At 50.3% G+C, this 23,190-nt stretch overlaps 2 protein-coding genes across 3 annotated transcripts in view; one reads left to right on the forward strand and one right to left on the reverse strand.

The window, feature by feature from the left end:
- Positions 1–455: 455 nt before the first annotated feature.
- Positions 456–7,662, reverse strand: RIBC2 (RIB43A domain with coiled-coils 2). Its single transcript, XM_037515205.2, has 7 exons — positions 7,486–7,662; positions 6,813–6,894; positions 5,022–5,366; positions 2,986–3,104; positions 1,758–1,985; positions 842–1,008; positions 456–613 (listed from the first exon to the last, which is right to left on the reverse strand). The coding sequence occupies exons 1-7, from the start codon at positions 7,597–7,599 to the stop codon at positions 535–537; spliced, it is 1,134 nt and encodes a 377-aa protein (XP_037371102.1). The 5' UTR covers positions 7,600–7,662; the 3' UTR covers positions 456–534.
- A 184-nt stretch (positions 7,663–7,846) lies between these two features.
- The window catches only part of SMC1B (structural maintenance of chromosomes 1B), a 39,874-nt gene continuing 24,530 nt past the window's right edge, over positions 7,847–23,190 (forward strand). The window contains exons 1-9 of one of the 2 annotated variants that reach the window (XM_037513393.2): positions 7,847–7,986; positions 10,955–11,143; positions 11,581–11,693; positions 11,775–11,978; positions 13,832–14,070; positions 16,113–16,371; positions 17,275–17,415; positions 19,611–19,693; positions 20,242–20,449. In XM_037513393.2, coding sequence (XP_037369290.1) covers positions 7,878–7,986; positions 10,955–11,143; positions 11,581–11,693; positions 11,775–11,978; positions 13,832–14,070; positions 16,113–16,371; positions 17,275–17,415; positions 19,611–19,693; positions 20,242–20,449 — 1,545 coding nt within the window. In that variant the 5' untranslated portion in view covers positions 7,847–7,877. Of the gene's footprint in view, positions 7,987–8,768; positions 8,789–10,954; positions 11,144–11,580; positions 11,694–11,774; positions 11,979–13,831; positions 14,071–16,112; positions 16,372–17,274; positions 17,416–19,610; positions 19,694–20,241; positions 20,450–23,190 lie in introns of those variants that run through there. The other variant, XM_054695978.1, reaches the window with a different exon arrangement.

The raw sequence follows: 23,190 nt of genomic DNA on the forward strand, positions 1-23,190 counted from the left end.
GATGAGGGCTGGCAGAGCCTCCCCGGCGGGAGCACCGGGCCCTGCAGCACAGCCGGCTTTTCCAGGAACCAGGCACCAACTGTGGCTGTGCCGCGGCCACTCGCGCTCTGGGTCTCCGACACCTGGGGCCAAGAGGGCGGAGGGGCTGCGGGGCAGGCTCCGGGGACTCCCCCAGTCACTGACCACACCTGTAGCTCAGGCTCCTCAGCTGAAGCCCGTGGGGAGCAAGGATGCCCGTGGGGAGCGAGGACACCCACGGGCGCAGGGCAGGGAGCTCACGGCCATTCTCAGAGCACTGACCCCAGTCCAGGGAGCTCACTGGCCACTCCGGGTCTGCTCTAGCAGGGCAGTGGCCCCAGAGTGGCCCCAGAGACGCCCGCTGAGCCGAGTGACTCAGGAACCCAGCCTCTCGCAGGCCCAGCAGCGGGCAAGGAAGTCACAGGACACTCCCGAAACAGCGCGGTTCCTTTTAATCAGGCCTTCGGAGGCCGCCGCCCCGCATGACGCAGAGGGCCAGGACGGCGGCGGCGGTCACTAGCGGCTTACTGTGTTAAACTGTGAGAAATAATCCTCAGTGTGATAATTTGTAAAGGCTTCCTTCATAGACAGTTTCCTGAGAAGAAACAAAAGAAAAAATCGGGACGGCATGACGTCCGAGGCATTCTACCTTTAAGAAACACAGAGCCGGGCCTCCCTGGTGGCGCAGCGGGTTCAGCGCAGCGCTGTGGAGCTGTCCGCAGCCTCTGCAGTGCCGGTTTCGATCCCCGCCGGCCACAGAGCTACCCCATGGCGCGGCAGACCTCTCCTGTCTCCCCGCCCCACCCTGCCGGCCGGCACTCACTGCAGATGCTGCTCCTGGGCTAGGCTGAGGTTGCTGCAGTCCAGTGCCCGGCGCCGCTCGCGCTGCTCACGCTGCTGCTGGCGCTGGAGCAGCAGGGCCTCGCGGGCGTCCTGGACCCTGTGCAGGTCCCAGGCCCTGTCGCGCTGGCGCTCTTCTTCCTGCAGCCGCTGCGGGGAGGACAGCGACTCACCACCACTCGCCCAGCCATAAAGAGCCCCGAGGATCCTCTAGTACTGCCTCTCTAGTGCTGAGTTTGACAGATGGGGAAACTGAGGCTGGGGGGGGCAGGTAGATGAGCAAGGCCACTCAAGAAATCAGAGGACACCCCACCGGCCCTCACTCCCCACCCCTAGGAGGCGCCAAGCCACCGTCTGAGGCTGGAGGGACCGCAGGGACTAGGTGCCAGCAGCAGCAGCAGCTCCCTGCCCGGCCCTGATGCTGGGCCTGTGTGTCTGCCGTGCGCTCCAGCTGGCGTGGCCCTGGGACCCCGGTGGCTTCTGGAACAAACAGAGGCCAAAGCCACCCCCGAGCTCATGATCAGGGCCGGCCCCCCACATGTGTGCAGCCCACTCAGGCCCACACCTCCCGGGGCCTGCCCAGCTTCTCGTCTCAGGTACCACAAAGGCGAGGTCTCCGAGGGCGGCCAGGGCCTGGACCTGCCACTGCTGGCCTCCTCACGCCACTGTGCTTCCCCGATCAGGTCAGGCTGCCCTGTCTCAAGCCTTTGCCCTGGCAGCTCGCCTGCCTGCCCGGCCCCCACGTCCTCCCCAGGGCTCCTCCTCCCCTCCTCCACCTCCCCGTTCCCTGACGGCCCCTCACCAGAAGGCCACTCGGCCCCTCACCCTCCCACAGGCTCGCTGGGCCCCCGTCTTAACTAGAGCCGTGACTGGGGGGAGCAGGGGGGGATGTGCCGCACCAGCTTCTCCTGGACTTGCTGCTTCTGAGCCAGGCGGATCTGCCCCAGCTGCTCCTGGCTCATGCCCTTCCAGCGGCCAGGCACCACGCGGTGGGGCCCCAGGGCACTGGCCGCCTGCTGCGGGTTCTCGGACAGCAGGTCCCCGTGCAGGAGGTTGGTGATCTCCGCCAGGTTGTCCTCTTGTTCCTGTTTCCTCTCTTGGATCCTCCTCTCTGCCGACTCTGCGGCCTAGACACAGGGCAGGGACTGGATGGCCGGCCCGGGGCCTGGGGGCGCAGGCTGGCGAAGCGCCCTCTCACCCGGGCCCCTGAAGAAAGAACGCTGCCGTGGCAGCAGGGCCGGGCCAGCGGCGGTGGGGGCCAGGCTTGGATACAGGGCCGCCCAGATGGGTGTGGGCCGCGGGGGCGCTGACACCACAGTGGGGCGGTGGAGCAGCCAGTCTTGTCTGCCCTGACCCCCACCCCAGGGAGCCGCCACCTCCCCTCGCTCAGCCCCACCCGCCCTGGCAGGGCTCCGTGCCCCGAAGCCCAGAGCACACCCAGCAGCGGTGCTTCCCGCACAGACTCTCCAGCCCAGGACCGCGAACTCCCAGGTCAAATCTCTGCTGAGGGGCGGGGGGCCGGGGCGGGGGTGGCCAAGGCCCTGGCCGCCGCGGCAGGAGCCGGAGGCCCGCCCTGGGCTCCGTAAGGACAGCGGGGCCTGCAGCTCTCTTCGCCGCGACCTGACAGGCGCTTGCCAGGCACCTGCCCCCGCAGGAGACACGCAGGCTGGGGGGGGCCCAGTTCAAGCGCTGCGCCGGCAGGGCCGGGGGGGCCAGGACGGGCACTTGCGGAAGCAAATCAGTCACATGGGGGCGTCCCTGTGAAGTCGGGTCCCCCGTCCCCCTCCGAGCCGGCCTTTGTCTGCTGAATCGGGCGAGGGGGGCCCCTCGGGGGCGACAGTTAACCGCCAGTTAACACCAGAGACTACGGGAGCAGCCAGTTCTTGCGAGGACAGAAACCGTGGCTGAGGAGCCCGTGACGGGCCCACTGCTCGCCCAGGCGCCCCGTGGGGCCCGGCACCCCCGGTGGCCCTCCCGGCGCGGGCGGCAGCCTGGCGCGGGCGCTCAGGGGCCAGCGTTCTGCCCGGGCACTTCCTGTCCCCGCAGGGCGGGCAGTGGGGGGCCACTTTGACCGAGGAAGGCGAGGTGACCGGGGACTCGGAGGCGGCGGCGGCTGGCCCCGGGTACCTGGCTCCTGTTGAATTCCTTCACAGCCGCACACACCGCCCGTCTGGAGGCGCCATCCAGGGCCTGCAGGTGCCGGGCTGTTGCGTCGAACTGCAGCCTCGTCTCGGCGTACAGGTCCTCTGGAAGGAAGCAGAGCAGCAAGCAGCTGCCTGGGGCCTTCCCGGGTCGGCGCCGGTGCCTGGCCACGCGCCCCTTCCCCCTCCGCGGCTGCTGGGAGACTGCGGTCCACCAGGGAGGCCGCGGGGCCGCCCGAGAGTGGGTCATCGCCGCTCCCACGTCTGTGGCGGGTTTCGAGGTGCAGACGGTGTATTAGAGGAGAGAGGTCAAGAGAACACCCTCGTGACGGCCGCCTGAAAAAGGATGACGCGCCGGGGAAACTCAGCGGAGGGGAAGAACCTGGACGCCCAAAACGAGGCGCCGCCGACACGAGAGACCGCGGGGGCGCAAAGGCGCCGTGGGCGGAAGAACAGGGTCCCCGAGACGCCGTCTTGCCCACAGCAAGGGACGGGCCCACGGCCACGCCCGTCAAGATCCCGATGACCTTTTCCAACAAAGCAGAACCAACAGCCCGCGCTCCGGGCAGCGTCGTTCGCAGCAGCCCCGGCCGGGAGCCCGTGAGCCCGCCGGCCGGGGAAAGGCTCTCGAGAAGGACGGAGCTGTGCCTTTGGGAAAAGACGGTGGAACTTGAGGTGATGATGCCAAGAGGAATCATTCAGAAAGTTAAAGACAACAATACAACCAAAATAGTATGGTGTGGGCCAGAGCGAGGGGCTGCGGAGAGGGGGCAGCGGCACCTTCGTTAGACCCGCGGGCGGAGAGGGCCCCGGCAGCCTCCGGACCCAGGGGTCTGCACTCGAAGAGGGCGCGGGCTGGAGCCATGCCGCTGGGCAGTGCCGGCCTCCGGGTGGTGCTTCGGTCGGCGAGACCAGGGGAGTGACCAGCGGAGTGACCAGCGGAGAGGGGAGAGGGGAGCCCGCTGAGCTGGGTCCAGGACCTGAGCAGCAACGCCGAGGGTCAGAAGGTGCTGAGAAACCATCAAAGGGGTCCGGAAGGAAGAGTGCGGGGGTGCGAGTGATGTGGGGGAACCCAGAGGAAGGGGTTTCAGGAAAAGCAGAGACCACGGGTTGTCACGGGCTGCCAGGGAGCAGGTGGAGCCGGAAAACCCACCTCAGCAAGCGGGCGACACCGAGTCACTGGCGATGTGGACCGGGCATTTCTGAGAAGTGTGGGGTGAAGGCAGGCATGGCCAAGGGCGGGCTCAGAGGGGATCAGGGGTGGGGATTTGGGGCGACCGCTCCTGGAGAGGAGAGAGACGCCTGGGAGGAGCGCGGGCCGACCAACCGACAGCAAAGCAACAGCCAGAGGAGGGGTCCGCGGGGTGCAGGCACATGCCCCCTTCGCACATCCCTGGCCAGTCGCCCTTCCTTATCCTGTGATGGCCGGCCTGGGCAGCAGCGTGGGGACGGCACCTTCCCAGCCCAGGAAGTGGACAGGAGAACCCCGGGGGGCACGCTGCAGAGGGATTGTGACACAGAAACGGGGTGACCACGCGTGCGACAGCAGAGGGACTGTGAGGCTTGATGCGTGGCCCCCAGGAGAGAGGCTGTTGCAGGCCTCGTAGCCCTTTCCCGGCAGAGTCCCTGGGCCTGGAGAGTCCCGCTGAGGATGTGTGGCCACCGGCCTTTGGCTGCGCCCCCAAGAGACCCCGTAGGGACGTCTAGCACAGAAGTTGGCCGGACCTATTACTTCCTATCATCTTCCCAGCAGACTGTGAACCCCCCGGGGCGGGGGCCTACGAGCCACACCCCCAGCCGGAGCGCGGACACAGCCCCGACTCCCAAAACGTTTCCTGCAGGACTGATGTGAGGCTGAAAATGTTTACATCCTGAAACGCCAGCTCAGATGTCTCTTCCCCCCCACCCCCGTGGGCAAATTATGGCACATGAAGGGCAGTCAGGGGAACAAAACAAGAGAAAAAGAGGGGTGCGGTCTGCGGAAGAAAGCACGGACAGCAGCTGCCTGATTTGCTTTATTACCTGCACATTTTTGGTCGGCTCGGGCGTCCCTCCACTCCCGTTGCTGTTGCAAGGACCATTCTCTATTTTGTTCCTCCTGGAATCTCTTCCTCTCTTGGCAGTTTAAATCCTCTCCCATGAATTTCTGCATCCCCGAGATTGTATTCCGAACATCGTTATCTGACTGCCGGGCTGGAAGATCTTTCTTAAGGGCTAGGGGGTCGGACAGATCGAATTCACGGCGGGTCTCTGGCCGCTGAAAGCTCTGCTGGAAGTCACAGAGGGCCTTACAGAAGTTTCTCCTGTCTCTCCTCTCCCGGGCTTCCAGTAGGCACGTGATTTTGTCATTTTGTCTCATCTCAGCAGCTAGAAGAGCCGTGGCATAGAAATAAGCTTAAGATTCAGAGGCAAAAATAAATTTGAACCCACTTAAAGTAAATAATTTGAGTGGTTGTAAAAGTAACACAACCCTCCCAAAAGGCCCTTAGAATCCTGAATATGCAAAGAGTAAACTACAAATCAATGTTACAAAGAAGCCAACCCAATTATAGGCAAATCGGTTTGAAAAATAAACTTCAATTATAATTCCCCCACTCCAACATTGCCACTCCCAACATTTTCACATATTGTCTTTCCATCTTTTTCTATGCATATGTTTAATGTTTTTTTTAAAGTTAATTCATAATTTGCTGCTTATACAATTTTGTACCCTTTTTTTAATATAAAAATCCTTATTATGTTTAAAAAAAACCAAAACAACACTGGGGCCTCCCTGGTGGTGCAAGGGGTTAAGTCTCAGCACTGAAGCTGTCCGCAGTCACTAAAACACGGGTTCCATCCCCAGCCAGGGAGCAACCCACATGGCGCAGCAGACCTCTCCTGTCTGCCCGCTGCTCCCCTCAGCAGTGGATTCCAGTGGATCCGCCTGTTCTGCTCCCCACTCTGTCTCTGGTGAATCCTCTCACCCCCGCACCTCTGGCCTGCACCCCAGTTCTTGGATGCACAAATACAATAAATCTTTAAAAAAATAAACTGGAGGGTCTCCCCAGTGGCGCAGTGGTTGAGCACTGGGTTGCGAGGCTGCCCGCAGCCTCTGCAGCGCTGGTTCGATCCCCAGCTGCTCCCCGACCTCCGGAGGAGGGTCCCACATGGCGTGCAGACCTCTCCTGCCGCCCGCTGCTCCCCTCAGCAGTGTCCTTCGGTCCTTCTGCCTGCTCTGCTCCCCGCTCTGGCTCTGGTGAATTCTCTCACCCTCCCACACTTCTGACTGTACCCAGTGCTTGTATAAATAAATAAATAAATAAATAAATAAATAAATCTTTAAAAAAAAAATAAAATAAACTGGAACTGTTGGACATGATATGGGAAAATGAACTCTATTTGAAAACTTCACCTATAGCTAGAACACCACTATCTAAACCATATGTAACCCTGAACCAGCGCAGGTGTGCGTTCAGCCATGATTGTGTCCACCAGTGTGAGCATCTGTCCTGGGAAGGTCTTGAATTTTTTGGAAGTCTGTGTACATGCGGACAGGTGTTTGTCACACCCAGCTTTTTATGAAAACAGAAAATCTTACATTTATCCTTAACATATTTCCTACAACCCACTTAGAATTCAATGGCTGTTTTCTTTTAAGAGAGGAAAAATCTATACATCAAGTTAATTGAGCACAAAAAATTGTGAACTTTTGAAAGGAAGCAGATTGTGAGAACAGGCTTTTATATATGCGAAGAAATGAGGCCTGAATGCTAAATTCCCACGGCCCTCATCTAAAGGCACACAGCTCTAAGCCACTGGACAGACACTCACCAAAGGTTTCGTGTCTAGCTTTTTCAGTTGCTTCTCTTATCTTCTGGTCACGAACCTGAGCATTCCAGGCCGGGGTGTCCCCCTGGGAATGGAAAACAGGGGGGGAGGAATTAAGAGTCAGATCATTTTATTCAGCTGTTAGCAACCCTGTTTATCTATTTCAGCCTTGCCCTACTGCTAAGTTGTCTTCTGTCCATTACAGGCCTTTTCATACTTGGATGCCTCTGTTTGTGGCTGGTTCTCTGGCCTGTTAACTTTCCGCAGGACTTGCCTCCCGTTCTCTTAATTGACAGATCCTCCTATGAGACCATTGCTTAGACATCACCTCCGCCTCCGGGAAGCCCTCCCTGAGTGCACTCTCCCTGCCCAGCCCCAGCCTGGGCTCCCCTCCCTAACAGCACTGATTCCAAGCACTTAATGAGCCCATTCCAATGCTGCCTCTTCGGCCGAGCCAAGAACTCCTCAAGCCCAGGGGCCTCTTACTTCTCATCCGCCGGCCGGCTCCGGTTTGCCCAAATAGGAACTCCAGGGGCAACTGTCACGTGGATGGGCAGCCGGGAGCTGCCCGGAGTAGACGGTCCAGGCAGCCCCGTGTGTTTCGCACGCCCCCTCCCTGCCGCTCCCCGCTCCCCTCGCACCCCCCGGGGCCCCTCTCCCGGCCTGAGGGAGTCACCCCGATGAGCCTGTTCCTGGCGTTAAAGATCCGTTTCTGCCGGCACAGCTCCGCGTGCCTCCGCCTGGCCTGGCTGAAGTGCTGCTGCAGGTCCTTGGGCTGCGCCGCCTCCATGGCCGGGCTCGCAGGGCCGCCAAGGGCCTCCGCGCGAGGGGAGAAGGCAGACCGCGGGGAAGGGCAGCGGCGGGCGGCGGCGGGCCTCCCAGCGGCGCCCCGGCCTCGCGGCCTTCGCGCTCCCAGCGGCGTCGCGGCCGGGTTTCCTGGGAGACGTCAACAACTCCGGTTGCTAGGGAACGGCGCGCGGGGGCGGGGAGCGCGCTCGCTCCGCTCTCGCGAGACTCGGCGCCGCCGTTCCCGCGCTTTTCCCGCCCGGCGAGGACGCGAGGCGCGCCATGGGCCGCCTGGAGCTGCTGCTCGTGGAGAACTTCAAGTCGTGGCGCGGCCGCCAGGTCATCGGCCCGTTCCGGCGCTTCACCTGCATCATCGGCCCCAACGGCTCCGGTAACGGCCGGCGCCGCCCTCCGCCCAGCCGCCGTCCTGAGGGGCCCGCGGGCGGCCGCTGGGCCCAGACGCCGCGGCCTCGACGGCGGCCTCCGCCCGCCCCGGCCTCCCACGGGGCCCCGCACCCCCATCCCCGCACCCCCGCACCCCGCCACCCCGCACACCCCCCGCTGGGGACCCCGCCCTCGGGCCCACGCCCGGCCCTGACCCCCGGCCTCCGGCCCGACCCCGACACCTCACCCCGGTGGGGACCCCGCCCTCGGGCCCACGCCCGGCCCCTGACCCCCGGCCCGACCCCGACACCCCCTGACACCCCCGACACCTCCTAGAGACGCCGCGGCCTCGACGGCGGCCTCCGCCCGCCCCGGCCTCCCGCGGGGCCCCGCACCCCCACCCCCGACACCCCCGCACCCCGCCACCCCGCACACCCCCCGCTGGGGACCCCGCCCTCGGGCCCACGCCCGACCCCGACACCTCACCCCGGTGGGGACCCCGCCCTCGGGCCCACGCCCGGCCTCTGACCCCCGGCCTCCGGCCCCGACACCCCCCCCGCGGCGCCCCGAGCCCACTCCCCCCCCCTCCGCCCGCCCGCCTCGGCTCGCCCGCCGCCGCCGCCCGCGCGGGGTCCCGGCCCGGGAAGCCGTGCGCCGTGGGGGTGTCCGGGCTTCCTCCGGGCCGGGCGCGGGGCCGCGGGGCGGCCGTTGGGCTGACCGCGGGGCGGGGCGGGGCGGGGGCGCCGCCCGCGCAGCTGCAGCCCCTGCGCCGCCGTCTCGGGGCTGAAGACCGGCTCTTTCCACGCGAGGCGAGGCGCGGGCCGGGGCACAGCAGGCGGCGCGGGAGGGGAGCCGGGAGGGGGCGCCGCGCTCGGGCGCTCTTGCCGCGGGGTGGGGGGGCGCTTAACTTTTGACCCCAAAATCTTAACAAAACTTGCGCTGACCGGAAGCCTTGCGGCCGCCACAGCCGCTGCAGAGCGCGGGGGCGCGTGTGGGTGCGGGGGCGCCTGCGCGTGTGTGTGTGGGGGGTGCATGCGCGCGCCCCTCCACGAAGTCCGCTGGAGAAAAGATGACAATCATCAGGGAGAGAGAAGGCATTTATGGCGCCGGCTGTCGGGCGGCGCGCGCGAACGCGAGTCCACTGGCGGGGCCCTGTGCCGGGCGCGCTCTGCCGGGGCCCTGTGCGGGGCGCGCTCTGCCGGGGGCCCTGTGCCGGGGCGCGCTCTGTCGGGGGCCCTGTGCCGGGCGCTCTCTGCCGGGGGCCCTGTGCCGGGCGCGCTCTGCGGGGCGCACGGAGACGGCTGTGCTTCCCTGAAGGGCCGCCGGCGTGTCCCCGCTGGTCCCTTTGGCCGCGGCGCTCTGGCATGTGCCAAACAAGTTTCGGAACCTTATTTCTTTACTTGGTTGAAAGACACGGATGATGATTAATAACAAGCCTGAAAGCTGTCGTGGAAATCCCTGTGCAAGCCTCGCGCCCCTGCCTGCACCCGCCCGGCCGGCGCCGCTCCCTGAGCCGCGGCCCGCGAGGCCATGCTCGCCGCGCAGAAGCCGCCGGCTGTCCGGAGCCCGGCGCGCCTTCCCCGCCCTCTCTCCGTGGCAGGGGTTCGGGTCCCTCCGTGACTTCCCCGCCTGCCCCTTTCCACTGTCTGGAGGCCGACGGTCAGCGCGGCGTTGGCCCGCCGATGGGACGCGACGCCTCCGCGCATCTGAGCGCCGGGTTCCCGGGCGGTCCTCGCGCCCCTGCCGGCGCGTGCGCGCGGACACGGCCGGGTCGCTGGAAGACTTTGTCTCGGTCCTTTCCTGCTGCGTTTTAGTCGAATGGGTCATACATTTAGTAATGATTTCCTGTGGTCACCGCCTGCCCGAACTTGATAGGTGCTTGTTTGTTTTTAGTAAACCTAATTGTGGGATTTTTGTGGCTAGCAGAAAAATTTCATTTTTAATCTTAACCTTCATGCTTTCTACTCAGATTCAGCAACTAGCTATTGCATATATATAATTGGAGTAAAAGATGTGCAGAAAGACACAACTTCTGCCCCGAAGTGCAGAAAATTACAGGAATTGAAACAGAAGGCCAGATGACACTTTTTAGGAAACTTTAAACAAGCTAAATACTTACCTGATTTGGGAGAAATCAGGAAGAGTTGAAGTTTCCTGGAGGAGCTGGCATTTGAGTCGGGATCAAAAGAATAGAGATTATTTTTCCATGGGTCTGTGAAAGTGTTTGTGGCCCAGCAGCCCAGGAGTCCAGAATGTGTTGCTTGTATAGGCAGGTGGTGGGACAAAGCGTCTGGTGCTGTTGGGTCAGGCCTGGCCAGCTGTGTGACTGCTCTGCGTCATCCTCTTACACCAGTCTGCCGTGTTCTGGCAGCCTTCGTCTAACCCTCGAGGGACAGCCGCCTGTGCGTGTTAGCCTATATCTAGGTTAATATTTATAAAATAGGCATAACTAAGGTCCAGAGAAGTTAGATGATTTGCCATGGTATAATACTTCATCGTGGGCGGGAGTTGGACTTCGATCCTTAGATGTTACCATAGCTGAGTAGAAGAAACCAGTAATCTCTAAAACTGTTCAGTCGCGTGCTTTAAATATAGACAAGGCGGGACTGCTTAGTGTGTATTACCTATGTTTCGCTTCCATTCTTAACCTGTTTGGGGGTTTTTTGGGCTCTGGACAAGGTTATTCTAATCATTAACAATGTATGACTGCTCAGAATGTGCCCTTCATCCAGTGATAGGGGGCGTAATGGTGATGACTCCCGGCAGGACTTGCTTGTGCTGTTGTGAACGCCCAGAAGTCCTGGCAGATCAGAGTCTCTGGTCTTACCCAGCTTCAAATTCCTGACAAGATATGACCCTTTCCCCTTCAAATAAGTGTATTGGTGGTGAATAAAAAATAAGCAAATCGACCAAATGAATATGAATACATTTAAATTTTTTAAAAAATGAATAGTTTTTTCTCTTCCCTTCCCCAGGAAAATCTAATGTTATGGATGCACTTAGTTTTGTAATGGGAGAAAAAACAGCTAATTTGAGAGTGAAAACTGTTCAAGAACTTATTCACGGAGCACATGTCGGGAGACCTGTTTCTTCTTCAGCAAGTGTAAGAATTGTGTACATAGAGGAAAATGGAGAAGAGAAAACATTTGCAAGGATTATCCGAGGTATTTTCTCATGGATGAGTCATTTGAATTTTCAAGAGTTAAGTCAGATCATCTGCTTTTCTTTCTTTGAAGGGTGTGATTTATTATTCCACTGGCATAGTGAATTGTAGAAATTCTTTTTTTTATTCTTTACAGTTCCAAACCTCAGAATCAAGCAGTAGAATCGGTTTGATTGTCCACTGGGACTCTTTGTTAAGCAGTTACAATTTTATGTACATATCTCATTTTTGTCTAGATTTAGGGCTAGCATATAAGCTCCTTGTGATCAGGCTGTATTGTTCATTGCTGTAGAAATTGTATGGAAGACACTCAATAGTTGATGGCTAAATGCATTTATTAACGTGTGTGTTATTGCATAACTGGTCCTTTCTGTAAGAAACAATTTTATCAGGTTTTCCACCGTTGTGGCTATATCGGCCTTTATGCCTTTATTTTAGGGGGATGCTCGGAGTTTCGTTTTGGTGACAACCCTGTGAGTCGTTCTGCTTACATAGCGGAGTTGGAGAAGATAGGCATAATAGCCAAAGCACGCAACTGTCTTGTTTTTCAAGTAAGTAGCTATGAGAATGTATTGGTTCATGATTTGAAAATACATCATGTTTTATGTTTTGTGCTTTACTGTTTTTAAAAGGGAACTGTAGAGTCAATTTCAATGAAAAAACCCAAAGAAAGAACCCAGTTTTTTGAGGAAATTAGCACTTCTGGAGAACTTATAGGAGAATATGAAGAAAAGAAAAAAAAATTACAAAAAGCTGAAGAAGATGCACAGTTTAATTTCAATAAGAAAAAAAATGTAGCTGCGGAGCGCAAACATGCAAAATTAGAGAAAGAAGAGGTAGGTATCCTGGAGGTGTGCCCAGTTAATTTGTGGGGCCCCTAGACGCTCTGTGTCAGAACTGCTAGGTACAGCGGTTACCAAAAACTCATCATAATATAAGGAAAAGTATATTTTAATGATCACTGTAAAAATGACAATATAAGTGCTTTACATGTTAGCATAAATGACATTTTTATGAAAAATAACTGCATTTTCTTAAAAAAAAAAAAGAAATTTTAGGAGGGTAGCTTTCTTTCATATAGTTATACTGGTACCTGGCTTAATAGGACACAAATTGTCTTGTCTGCTTCTGTATTAAATCTTCTTTACGCTAAGACCTAACAGTCTTACCTGCCATTGATGTCTGCACCATCGGTGCAGATGACAATACAATGGGGAGGACAACAAGTCTTCGTATTTCTAAGAAATAGTTTTGACTTCGGAGGCTCCCCGGGAGTCCTGGGTAGCCCTGGAGGGTACGGCCACACGTTGCAGATGGTGTCTGTGGTGTTCCTTGGCGCCCTTCACAGCACTGAGTACAGTGCCTGGTGTGTGGTGGCTGCTGTTGTTGCTGCGTTCAGAGTGATCTTTTTCTTTTTTTTTTTTTTAAGATTTATTTATTTACTTATTTATACAAGCACTGGGTACAGTCAGAAGCGCGGGAGGGTGAAAGCATTCACCAGAGCCAGAGCGGGGAGCAGAGCAGGCAGAAGGACCGAAGCACACTGCTGAGGGGAGCAGCGGGCGGCAGGAGAGGTCTGCGCGCCATGTGGGACCCTTCTCCGGTGGCCGGGGAGCAGCTGGGGATCGAACCGTCGCTGCAGAGGCCGCGGGCAGCTTCACAATCCAGCGCTCAACCGCTGCGCCACCGGGGAGGCCCAGAGTGATCTTTTTCAAATGCAAGTCAGATTCTTTCTCTTGCCCTTTCATAGCAAAAGCATAGAGCTTTTGCTATTTCCTCTGCTTTTTAAATAGCTGTATACCTGATTTTTGCAGGATTGATGACTCTTTTAAAGTTTTATAAACATGCTATTTTTCAGGCAGACATTTACTGTCCATGCCCTCAGGATAAATTAGTGCCCTTCCCTGGGAAGTAGATGTGGTCCCCATAGTGACATTTCTCTGTTTCTTCGTTTTTGCCTGTGGATATACGTCCTTGGTTTTTGTCAGTGGAGAGAGATGGCATCCGTGCAAGCCAAGCAGTAGTATTCATGGTATCCTGAGGGCTTATGGAAATGTAGACCTGCAGAACTGTGGACATCATCAGAGCAGTTAGAATAGCACAGCTTCCTAGTTTTTCACAACACCTGGGCAGGTGGCTGCCTGCGTCCCAGTTCCTGGGAATGCTTCGCGGGAGAGGTGGTGTTCTCTCAGGGCGCCCATCCGTTATTAATAGTAAAAATGCTCAGGAAACGTTTACTTTCCACATAAAGTTTAGAATTGTAATAATAGTTCTATGAATAGGACAGTTAGATCCTATGGCAGGAATTCTGTCTGGAATCATTGAATTTAAAGTTGCAGGACCTTGCAAAGTCATATAACTTCCTGCAGTTTACATATGAGGAAGCCAGTGTCAGAAATGTTAATGGGCCTGAACTCCCAGCCAGCATAGAAGTGGGACAAGAGCCCAGGTTAGCAGGTGCTACTCCATTATTGCTGCTGCTGCATCACTGAGAGAGTGAGCAGGAACTCATTTACTCGTTTACTGATTCATTTCAGACATGCACTGAAGTCACCGTAAATAATGCTCGCCCTGGCAAGGCTGCTCTTTGAATATTACACAAGAGTTCATTATTGGTGTGATAGTTGAGTTTCTGAAAGATCAACTTAAATATGCACCCTTCTAACTACTCTCGATTCGTATTTTACAGGCAGAACGTTACCAGAGTCTCCTTGAAGAGCTCAAAATAAACAAGATACAACTGCAACTTTTCCAACTATATCATAATGAGAAAAAAATTCATTTTCTGAACACTGAGTTAGAGCATGTGAATAAGGATCTGAGTGCCACGAAAGAGTCTCTTTCTCATCATGAAAACATAGTTAAAGCCAAGAAAAAGGAACATGGAATGCTAACTAGACAACTACAGCAAACAGAAAAAGAATTAAAGTGAGTGTTTAAAAATTGGTATTGATAGTTGGATTTTATGTAGATTGATGGGGAAAATAAAACTATAAATTACACTTTGAGACACTTTGGAATACTTTTTAAGGATTTATTTATTCATGCATACAAGAACTGGGGTACAGGCCAGAGGTGTGGGGAAGGTGAGAGGATTTACCAGAGACAGCAGGGAACAGAACAGGCAGACTGACAAAATACACTGCTGAGGGGAGCAGTGGGCGAGACAGAAGAGGTCTGCTGCGCCATGTGGGTATCTCCACGGCCAGCCAGGATCAAACCTGCACTGCAGAGGCTGCAGACAGCTTCACAGCGCGGCACTGAACCACCTGTGTCACCAGAGAGACCCTGGAATACTTTCAGATATGTAGGAAATATAAAGGGAGCACAGAGTTCACTTATTCCCCACACTCAGTTTCTTCTTTTGTTAACACATTACTAGTGTGATACATTTTTCAGAATTAGTGTTACTGTTAACTGAAGTCTATACTCATATTCTTAGTTTTAACTGGATGTGCTTTGTCCAGTTCAGAATACTGTCTTGATGTTTCCTCATTGTGTCTCCTCAAGCCCCTCGGGGATGTAACAGTTGCTCAGACTTGTTTTTGATGACCTTGACAGTTTTGAAAAGTATTGGTCAGGTTTTTGGTAGATTGTCCCTCAGTTGGGGGCTTGCCTGATAGTTTTATCATTAGGGCTTGGGAGTTTGGGGAAGACCTTGAAAGTAAAGTGTCACCCTTGTCAGTTCCCTTGGGCTGTCAGCACACCATGTATGTCACGTTCCAAACCCATCTGTCTGACACAGCTTCCTATCAGCATGTCATCCCATTTGATGTCGACCTTGAGCCCCTGACTTCTGTGTGTTTTTCAGGTTTCTCCATTGTAAAGTTTTCCTTTTTTCTGCCTTTCCATACATTTTAGAAAAAAGACACTGTACGTTGCCTGCACTTAGGCAGTAGGTTATGTTCCACCTTGCAGGCAGAGTATCTACATCATTTACTTGGAATTTTGCACAGAGATTTGACTCTTTCCTTCATTTATTTATGATTATTGGTTTATTCAGTTATTTGTATCAGTATGAACTTAACAGATACTTTTTATTTGGGATTATAAGCCAATACTGCATGTGTTTTGTTTCTCACTTGTTCCAGTTGTAGCCTTTGAGAACTCTTGCATTGGTTCCCGTGTTGCTTTGACACATCCCTGTTATTATGATTTTTTTTTTCTCTCTCTTAGCACTTCCTTACTCTGGCATTCTAAGATATTCAAACTCATCTTGTGTGAGTCGGTCCCAGAATGAGTCATTTATCCATGGGGTCCCGGTTCTTTTTACAGGAAAATGGAAGCAGCACTCATTGCTTCTGAAGCATCTTTGCTTCTGGGCCTTCTCAACTAATAGAACAGCAGTGAAACTTGGCTTCCACAGTCAGCCATCCGTTTACTCACTTGTTCATTTCTAGTCACCCATGGCAGTGTCAGGATTGCTAACCCCTCTGCTTGTGGGACACAACTCGATGATCTAGAGGACAGTGCTTACATACCACGCCGTTAGCTTTTCATGGTACAGACTCTGCTCATTTTCAGAGTCACTTAGGTTGGCACCTTTTCCTGCCACCCTCTTCAGTAGGTTGTTTCCTACATATGTAATATGACTGGATTTTTTGGCCATGTTCTGTCTTCCATATAGGATCCCTCAGTCTCCTAAGTAATTTTTTTCATTTTCAGTACATTAAGGTGCACTCTTGGTGCTGTAAAGTTCTAGAGGTTTTGACAAATGCATAATGTCATATGCCCACCATTACAGTGTCTTGCCACTCTTGGTTTACCATTCGTAGAGAATTCCCATGTTTCATCTATTTAATCCTCCCCAAACCCTGTCCAACCTCTAGAAACCACTGATCTGGTTACACAGTCTCTGAAAGTCAGTTTTAAAGATGTTATTTTTAAATGTATAATTTGATCCAAAAAACTTTTCTTGGTATATTATAAAATTTAATTTCATTTAAGGTAAGCTTTGCTTTCCTTTTTAGATCTCTTGAAGCACTTTTAAATCAGAAGAGACCACAGTACATTAAAGCCAAAGAAAACACTTCTCACCACCTCAAGAAATTAGATGTGGCTAAGAAATCAATAAAGGACAGTGAAAACCAGTGCTCTAAACAGGAAGATGACATTAAGGCCCTGGAGGCGGAGCTGGTTGATTTAGATGGTGCATGGAAAAGTTTTGAAAAGCAGATTGAGAAAGAAATCCTAAAAAAAGGGAGAGACATCCAACTGGAAGCCAGTCAGGTGAAAAAGTCAACGTGTGGGAACCTCTCATTTCTGTTGCAGCTCCCCCCTTCATTTAGAAAAAATTTAAAGAATTTCCCTAATATTTCGAGACAGTCTTCAATTTAAACTTCGGGATTTAAATTTTTAGCTTTATATATAGAATCTAAGTTTAATCTTTAAGCTGTTTTTCTTTTATAGGATTAGATGGTAGTATAGCATTTACCAGTTAAAATCATAGAGAAAACTTCAGTAAAATGTCTTGATATCATTTTGTAATAAGTAAATTGTATTTTTGTTTTTAAGGTAGTTCTTTTCTCGTGAATGTTACAGAAACGTCAAGGTCATACATGTGGCTTTTAAGAAACATGATCACTTAATTGATAAGAGGAAAGTTGATTATTTAAAGTGATTTATGATGTTAAGTGATGAATTAATATCCAATTTAGTATGTAAGAACTACTTATAATCGGAGTAGATATCCAAAACTTTCTAATTCAGAGTTTTCAAATATGCTCTCAAATTTTTACCATTTATTGCCTTCATTTTGTGAAATCATATATCACAAAAATATGCTAAAATAATCATGACTATGTAAATAGAAAAATGCAGTTACTTCTGAAATCCTCTTGCTTCCTATTACTGTGTTTCAAAATCTCTTTTAAGATCTTACAGAGATCTTATTGTAGAATTGCTTTCGAATATCTTACTAATCTGTCTAAACCAGTTTAAACGAATATGCTCATTTTAAAAGAACATGTTCATTTTGTATTCACATCATCTTACCTGAAGATGGCCAATTTTGATCAAATTTACATAAAACATACTTTTGATAGTTTACTTGTCTGCTCATAAAGGACACCATATAAAATAGTTTCTTGCCATGCCTCTTTAACTGAGCTAGTGATGTTTAAATGCTCTCAGCTGGATCATTATAAGGAACTTAAGGAACAAGTAAGAAAAAAAGTGGCTGTAATGACCCAACAGCTGGAAAAACTGCAGTGGGAACAGAAGGCTGACGAGGAAAGACTGGTGTTTGAAAAGAGGAGGCATGGAGAAGTAAAGGTACCTTGTTTGTGCCATGATTCAGAATTGTTTTCGACAAGATTTTAGTCCCTTTCTGTACTAGCTTTTCAATATAGAAATGGATTTATATCAGATATGCAATTAATAAAAAAAATTGGGATTACCTATTACAATGTTTATGGAATTAGTTGCTCTTGCACAATGTAATATCCAAGGAGTGCTGTCATTCAGCAGACAGATGAAAGGATCAAGCAAAAGATGGTTAAGTTAACCAGACTAAATTAGTAAGTAGAGGACAGACACCTTGTGTCCAGAATGAGCCTTCTTCCCCTCTGCACTACTGCCTCTCATTGAGACTCAGACCTAGCAGGTGAATGCACAGCTAGCAGGGTGTAACCTAGCCGTATAAATAGAAGAGAGGGCATTTTGTGAACGAGGAAAAACATAGTAACGGCAGCAGTTACTTCTAAACCCTTGTATAATTTGTATCGCATAAAATTGAACAGTGATTTCTATAGATGCTCATTGCACACTTCCCTTTGCACATGCAGTTTGGGGAAAACCCGCTCATCTTTACCTGTGAATTCTGTTGTTGACTCACACCGCAAAGCCTTCCCTGGTGCTCCTTTCTCTCCACCCACCTTTCAAAAAATTGAAAAGAATCTTTCCTCATCTACTCACCCATTGTTCTTCATCTATATTAAGGACTCTGATCAGACTGAAGAAGTGCAGTTCATTTAAACTCTGCTAGACAGGATGCTTTGAACGGCAGGATTCTCAGTGGCATCCATCATAAACCCTGTACTTAGTGCATATCAGTAAGTGTTGGCAAATTGCTGTTTTCTTTGGAAAGCAAAACACCAACAGAAGGAGAAATGACACGATGGAGCAGAGAGAGATAGAAGACCACACTGAGTTTCCTCTGGACAGGAAGGGCTGTAACTTTCCACAGGTCCCAATATTGTTTGGTCCTGCGGGGCAGTAGTTGGCTGTCCCACAACTAGCGTGATTGGTTGGCATCCCAAATCCAGAATGCCATGTCTCTGGTCAGTCTCATTCTGTGTCCCAGCAAAGCACGCCAGCCCTGCCTTCTCCCTGGGAGAATACGAGAAGAAAGGGAAGTTCCTTCTTTCTGGTTGATGCTGGCCTTTTCCATTTCCTCCAGTAAAGGCTATTCTTCAACTTCAGCCAAGTCTGGCTTGGATTCTGAGCTCTTCTCCAAGGTGGTTACCACTTAGAGACCCAGCTGGCACACTAAACGATGCCCATGAAGGGACGCAATCCCTAGGAGGCCAGAGGAAAGCAGGGCCGATGTTTCTAGTGACTAAACTTGGTGTCCCTCCTTCACTAATCTTGGTTTTTCCTCTTTGAATGGAATTCTTAAGTGAGATAGTAGGATTTCAAAACGGAAATTGCACCTTGCTCATTTTTATAACTGTGACATCTAGATATTTGTTCAGTGAATTTGTGTGACAAATGAGTGCAGTGAGGTACTTATCATCATGGAATATTTTATCCTTTTCCACTTGAAAACTGGCAGTCTCTTTCCTGCTGCTGCCTATTAAAAAAAAAAAGTTCTACTTCTGTAGACTTCTGGTTTTAGATCATTAGCAAAGGAGCAGGACAGACTAATTTTGCTATGGTGCGGCGTGAATTGGGGGAAGGTTAAAGACTTACCCAGTAGGAGTCTAACACAGAACTTGAATTTAATAAATAGAGCACATTTTCTGTGGAGTCCTCCATCTAGCTTGTAGTTGCCTTAAAGTTTCCTTTATATTAGACTATTAAACACTGTTACATCACTACTGCTTTTTATTGTCTATCCCACCAGAATTCACTCCTTGTAGACAGAAAACTCTGTTCTGCTCGATATTATATCTCTGACTCCTAGCACATGGTAACCAATGAATAAATACTGAATCGATTAGTGTGAGAGACACATAAGAACTGTATATACATGTTTGAAAATAGCCCCCCTAACAGTTTGAAGTGGCCAGAGTAAACTTGTTATTTATCAGCCAGGATTTGAACCCTGATTCCTATAATATCAAAGCTCTGTACCATACTGCCTTGCAAAATAAAATTGCATAAAATTTTTCATATATTTATATTTGATATATTTCAAAGTTAGAACAGCTTTTATGACATTATAGCAAATCCTAGGCATATCATGAAAAAAATCAATTTCATTTGGGATTGCTCTAATTGATTTTAGATTTCATTTCCTATTTTAGGAAAATCTAAAACAAATAAAAGAACAAATAGAAGATCATAAAAAGCGAATAGAGAAGCTGGAGGAGTATACAAAAACATGCATGTAGGTATTGTAAAGAAATTAATTCCTTGCACCGTTCTTATATCTCAAAGATCTGTTATATTTCTGGCATATTCATTAGGTGAATATTCCTGCTGTATAAATCTCATCCTCCATTGATTGTCATTTCATTGTAGAAAGTTGAAAATTATACTTAGCCATATAAAAAATAAAATACTTAAACTTTGAGAACATACTTACCACTGGTGAGACTTAAAACTATTTTGGCATTGCTATTGAATAATAAAAAGTTACCAAGTTCGACTTAAGTATTCTAACACTAAAAATTTCTTTTTAATTGGTATTTAGTTATTTTTAAGCTCTAGTTACAGTGATCTAGTCTCACTTTTTCAGTATCCAGAAATATGTATCTTTTGAACTAACAAAGAATGAGAATGTTTGGTCTAAGGTTTATTTTATGTATTTTTCCTTATCTAAAATTAATAGAGTTCTCTATGCCTCTGTAACGCCAGACCAGAGTATGTATTGTATCTTACAATTCTTAAATTTTGAGTTTTCTTTTTGCATCACAATTTGTTGTTATTACATAGGGATTGCTTGAAAGAGAAAAAACAACAAGAGGAAACCCTAGTGAGTGAAATTGAAAAAACTAAATCAAGAATGTCTGAAGTTAATGAAGAGTTGAATCTTCTTAGAAGTGAGCTGCAGACTGCTGGGATTGAAACTCATGAGGGGAAACGTCAGCAAAGGAGAGCAGAGGTTCTGGAACACCTTAAAAGACTGTACCCAGATTCTGTGGTAACTAGAAATGAGTATTTAATTGAAAGAAAATGACTAAGTTTTCTTAATTGGGGTTAAAAATATTACCATTATTAGCAAGTAAAATTATAACAGAAATCTTTAAGTTTTGTCCTGATAATTTATTTTTACTTAAAATAGTACAGTAAATAATTAGGATAGGGCCTCCCCTGGTGGCGCAGCAGTTGAGCGCTGGGCTGTGAAGCTGCCCGCAGCCTCTGCAGCGCCGGTTCAATCCCCGGCCACCGGCGAGGGTCCCACATGGTGCACAGACCTCTCCTGCCTCCCGCTGCTCCCCTCAGCAGTGTACTTCGTCAGTCTGCCTGTTCTGTTCCCCACTCTGGCTCTGGCGAATTCTCTCACCCTCCCGCACTTCTGACTGTACCCAGTGCTTGTATGAATAAATAAATAAGGGTAAAATGTAAATAACTTCCACTGGTATTTATAGATATGTGATCATTGGGGAAAACATGAACACATTACCTAGTAAGTCCAAGTTATGGCCAGTATCCCCAACAGATGCAACTGCCATGAAGTAGTCTGGACCCCTGTCCTCCACCACCACCCCACAGCCTCACACCTCATGTTCTTCATGATTCAGTTTTCCCTGCGTACGTCATGGTCGTACTTTTGAAGAAAGGGTTATTCTGTAAATCTGACTCTGCATCCAGGATTGCTAGTATATTTCATTAGCCCAATACAGGACTGTCTAGCCTGTCACTTGTAGTGTCCGCGTCACAGGATTATTTCCTTTGGTGTTAAGGTCTGGCACCTCACTCCTGTCACAAACACGAGTGCAGTTCATAATTTCAGCATTTGACACTATTAACCACTTGCACTGTTGAGACACAGTCCAGTGGTGCTCGTGATGCCACACTCATGGGTTTTCCTCTCTCTCTCTGACTACCCCATCTTATCTCATTTTCAGCATTATTTTTGACTTTCTGACTTTTAAATGTTAGTCTTAATTTCTGTATAACTATCAAGGAGTAAGGCTGGTAGCCTCCCCCCAATATCTAACAAAATGACTAAAACTGATTTTTTAAAAAATAGCTCAGAGATCAAACTAAAATGAGGCTCACATATATAATGCCATAAACTTCAGAAAATGGTGATAGTCTCAGATTTTAAAAAAATAATAAAGATAAAAGGTGAAGTGTAACGTTGACTTTTTAACAGTACAGAAAATAAACTGATAAGTTTATGTTAATTCCTAGGCATTTTCACCTAGCATCCCTTAATCTAGCAAGAAGCAATCTTCTATGTATTTCTTTCCTTTTGATTAAACTAATGAATCAGCTAGCATGAACCTCTTACGCGCTTAGGTGGAAGTGAAGACTCTAGTGCTCCTCATCAGGTTGAGAGACCAGTGCCAAACCCTCTCCCCCAACGTAGAGGGACTTTGGTTATTAATTAAACTTAGGGTCATCAATTTAAAGCTCAGAAGAAAGAGCATGTCCTTAGGCATTCAAGCAAAGTACATGCACAGCCTTATCTCTTCCTCCCCTCCCCTCTAAGCCCTTCAGTGCTAAGAAAGTAGAAAGAACAGGACATACTTCACTTGGGAACTGGTGCTCGGAGATGACCGCCTCAGCTTGGGAGAGGGGATAAGAGTTGTTCATCACAACAGATAAAAGCTCTGAACAGAACTGCCCACATTAAGCATAAGCAAGTTTAAAAATATCTATATGGCAGCTGTAGACATGGAGAATAAAAAGAATAATTAAAAACGATTTGAAGTCAGCTTTGTCTGGAAGTTTCCAAAACACAATCTCCCATTACGTGTTTTGTGCTGTGGGCAATTTAATAAGAGCTCGAACTTATGAAACCAGATTCAAATGTGAGGTAAAACAATTTAGAAAAATGAATATGTAAAGCTAAAAAAGCAAATCAAGAATAAACATTGTTACTGAACCAATAACTTGGGAATAATAAGGAATGGGTTACAATTGAGAAATCAAATTACTGATCTACAAGAAAGACTTGACTTAATCATGGGTGGGTGGCGAAGAAAAAGAGCAAGATAATAAACATGAAAGAGGATGACCTATCATTTAATAAAAATGGTGTTCTTAAATTAGAATCTAGCAAATGGAACAGTCTAAAGATAGATGATTGAATTTCCAGATATTACATGGAGCACTGATACTCAGCATTTTCCAGTAAAGTTTTTGGACTTAAGTCCAGTTAATTTTTTTTTAAGATTTTATTTACTTATTTATTTGTTTGTTTGTTTGTTTGTTTATTCATTCATTCATACAAGCACTGGGTACAGTCAGAAGCGCGGAAGGGTGAGAGAATTCACCAGAGCCAGAGCGGGGAGCAGAGCAGGCAGAAGGACCGACGAAGTACACTGCTGAGGGGAGCAGCGGGCGGCAGGAGAGGTCTGCGCGCCATGTGGGACCCTCCTCCGGTGGCCGGGGAGCAGCCGGGGATTCAACCAGTGCTGCAGAGGCTGTGGGCAGCTTCGCAACCCAGCGCTCAACCACTGCGCCACCGGGGAGGCCCTTTTTTTTTTTTTTTTTTTTTTTTAAGATTGATTGATTTATTCATTTATACAAGACCTGGGGTACAGGCCAGATGCACGGGAGGGTGAGAGGATTCACCAGAGACAGAGCGGGAACAGAACAGGCAGACTGATGAAATACACTGCTGAGGGGAGCAGCGGGTGTGACAGGAGAGGTCTGCCGTACCATGTGGGACCCTTGCCAGCCAGCCGGGATCGAACCCGCGCTGCAGGG

This window comes from Talpa occidentalis, unplaced genomic scaffold (assembly GCF_014898055.3).
Source record: "Talpa occidentalis isolate TD23 unplaced genomic scaffold, MPIMG_talOcc4v2.1 talOcc4.16, whole genome shotgun sequence".
In the NCBI taxonomy this organism is placed as follows: domain Eukaryota; kingdom Metazoa; phylum Chordata; class Mammalia; order Eulipotyphla; family Talpidae; genus Talpa; species Talpa occidentalis.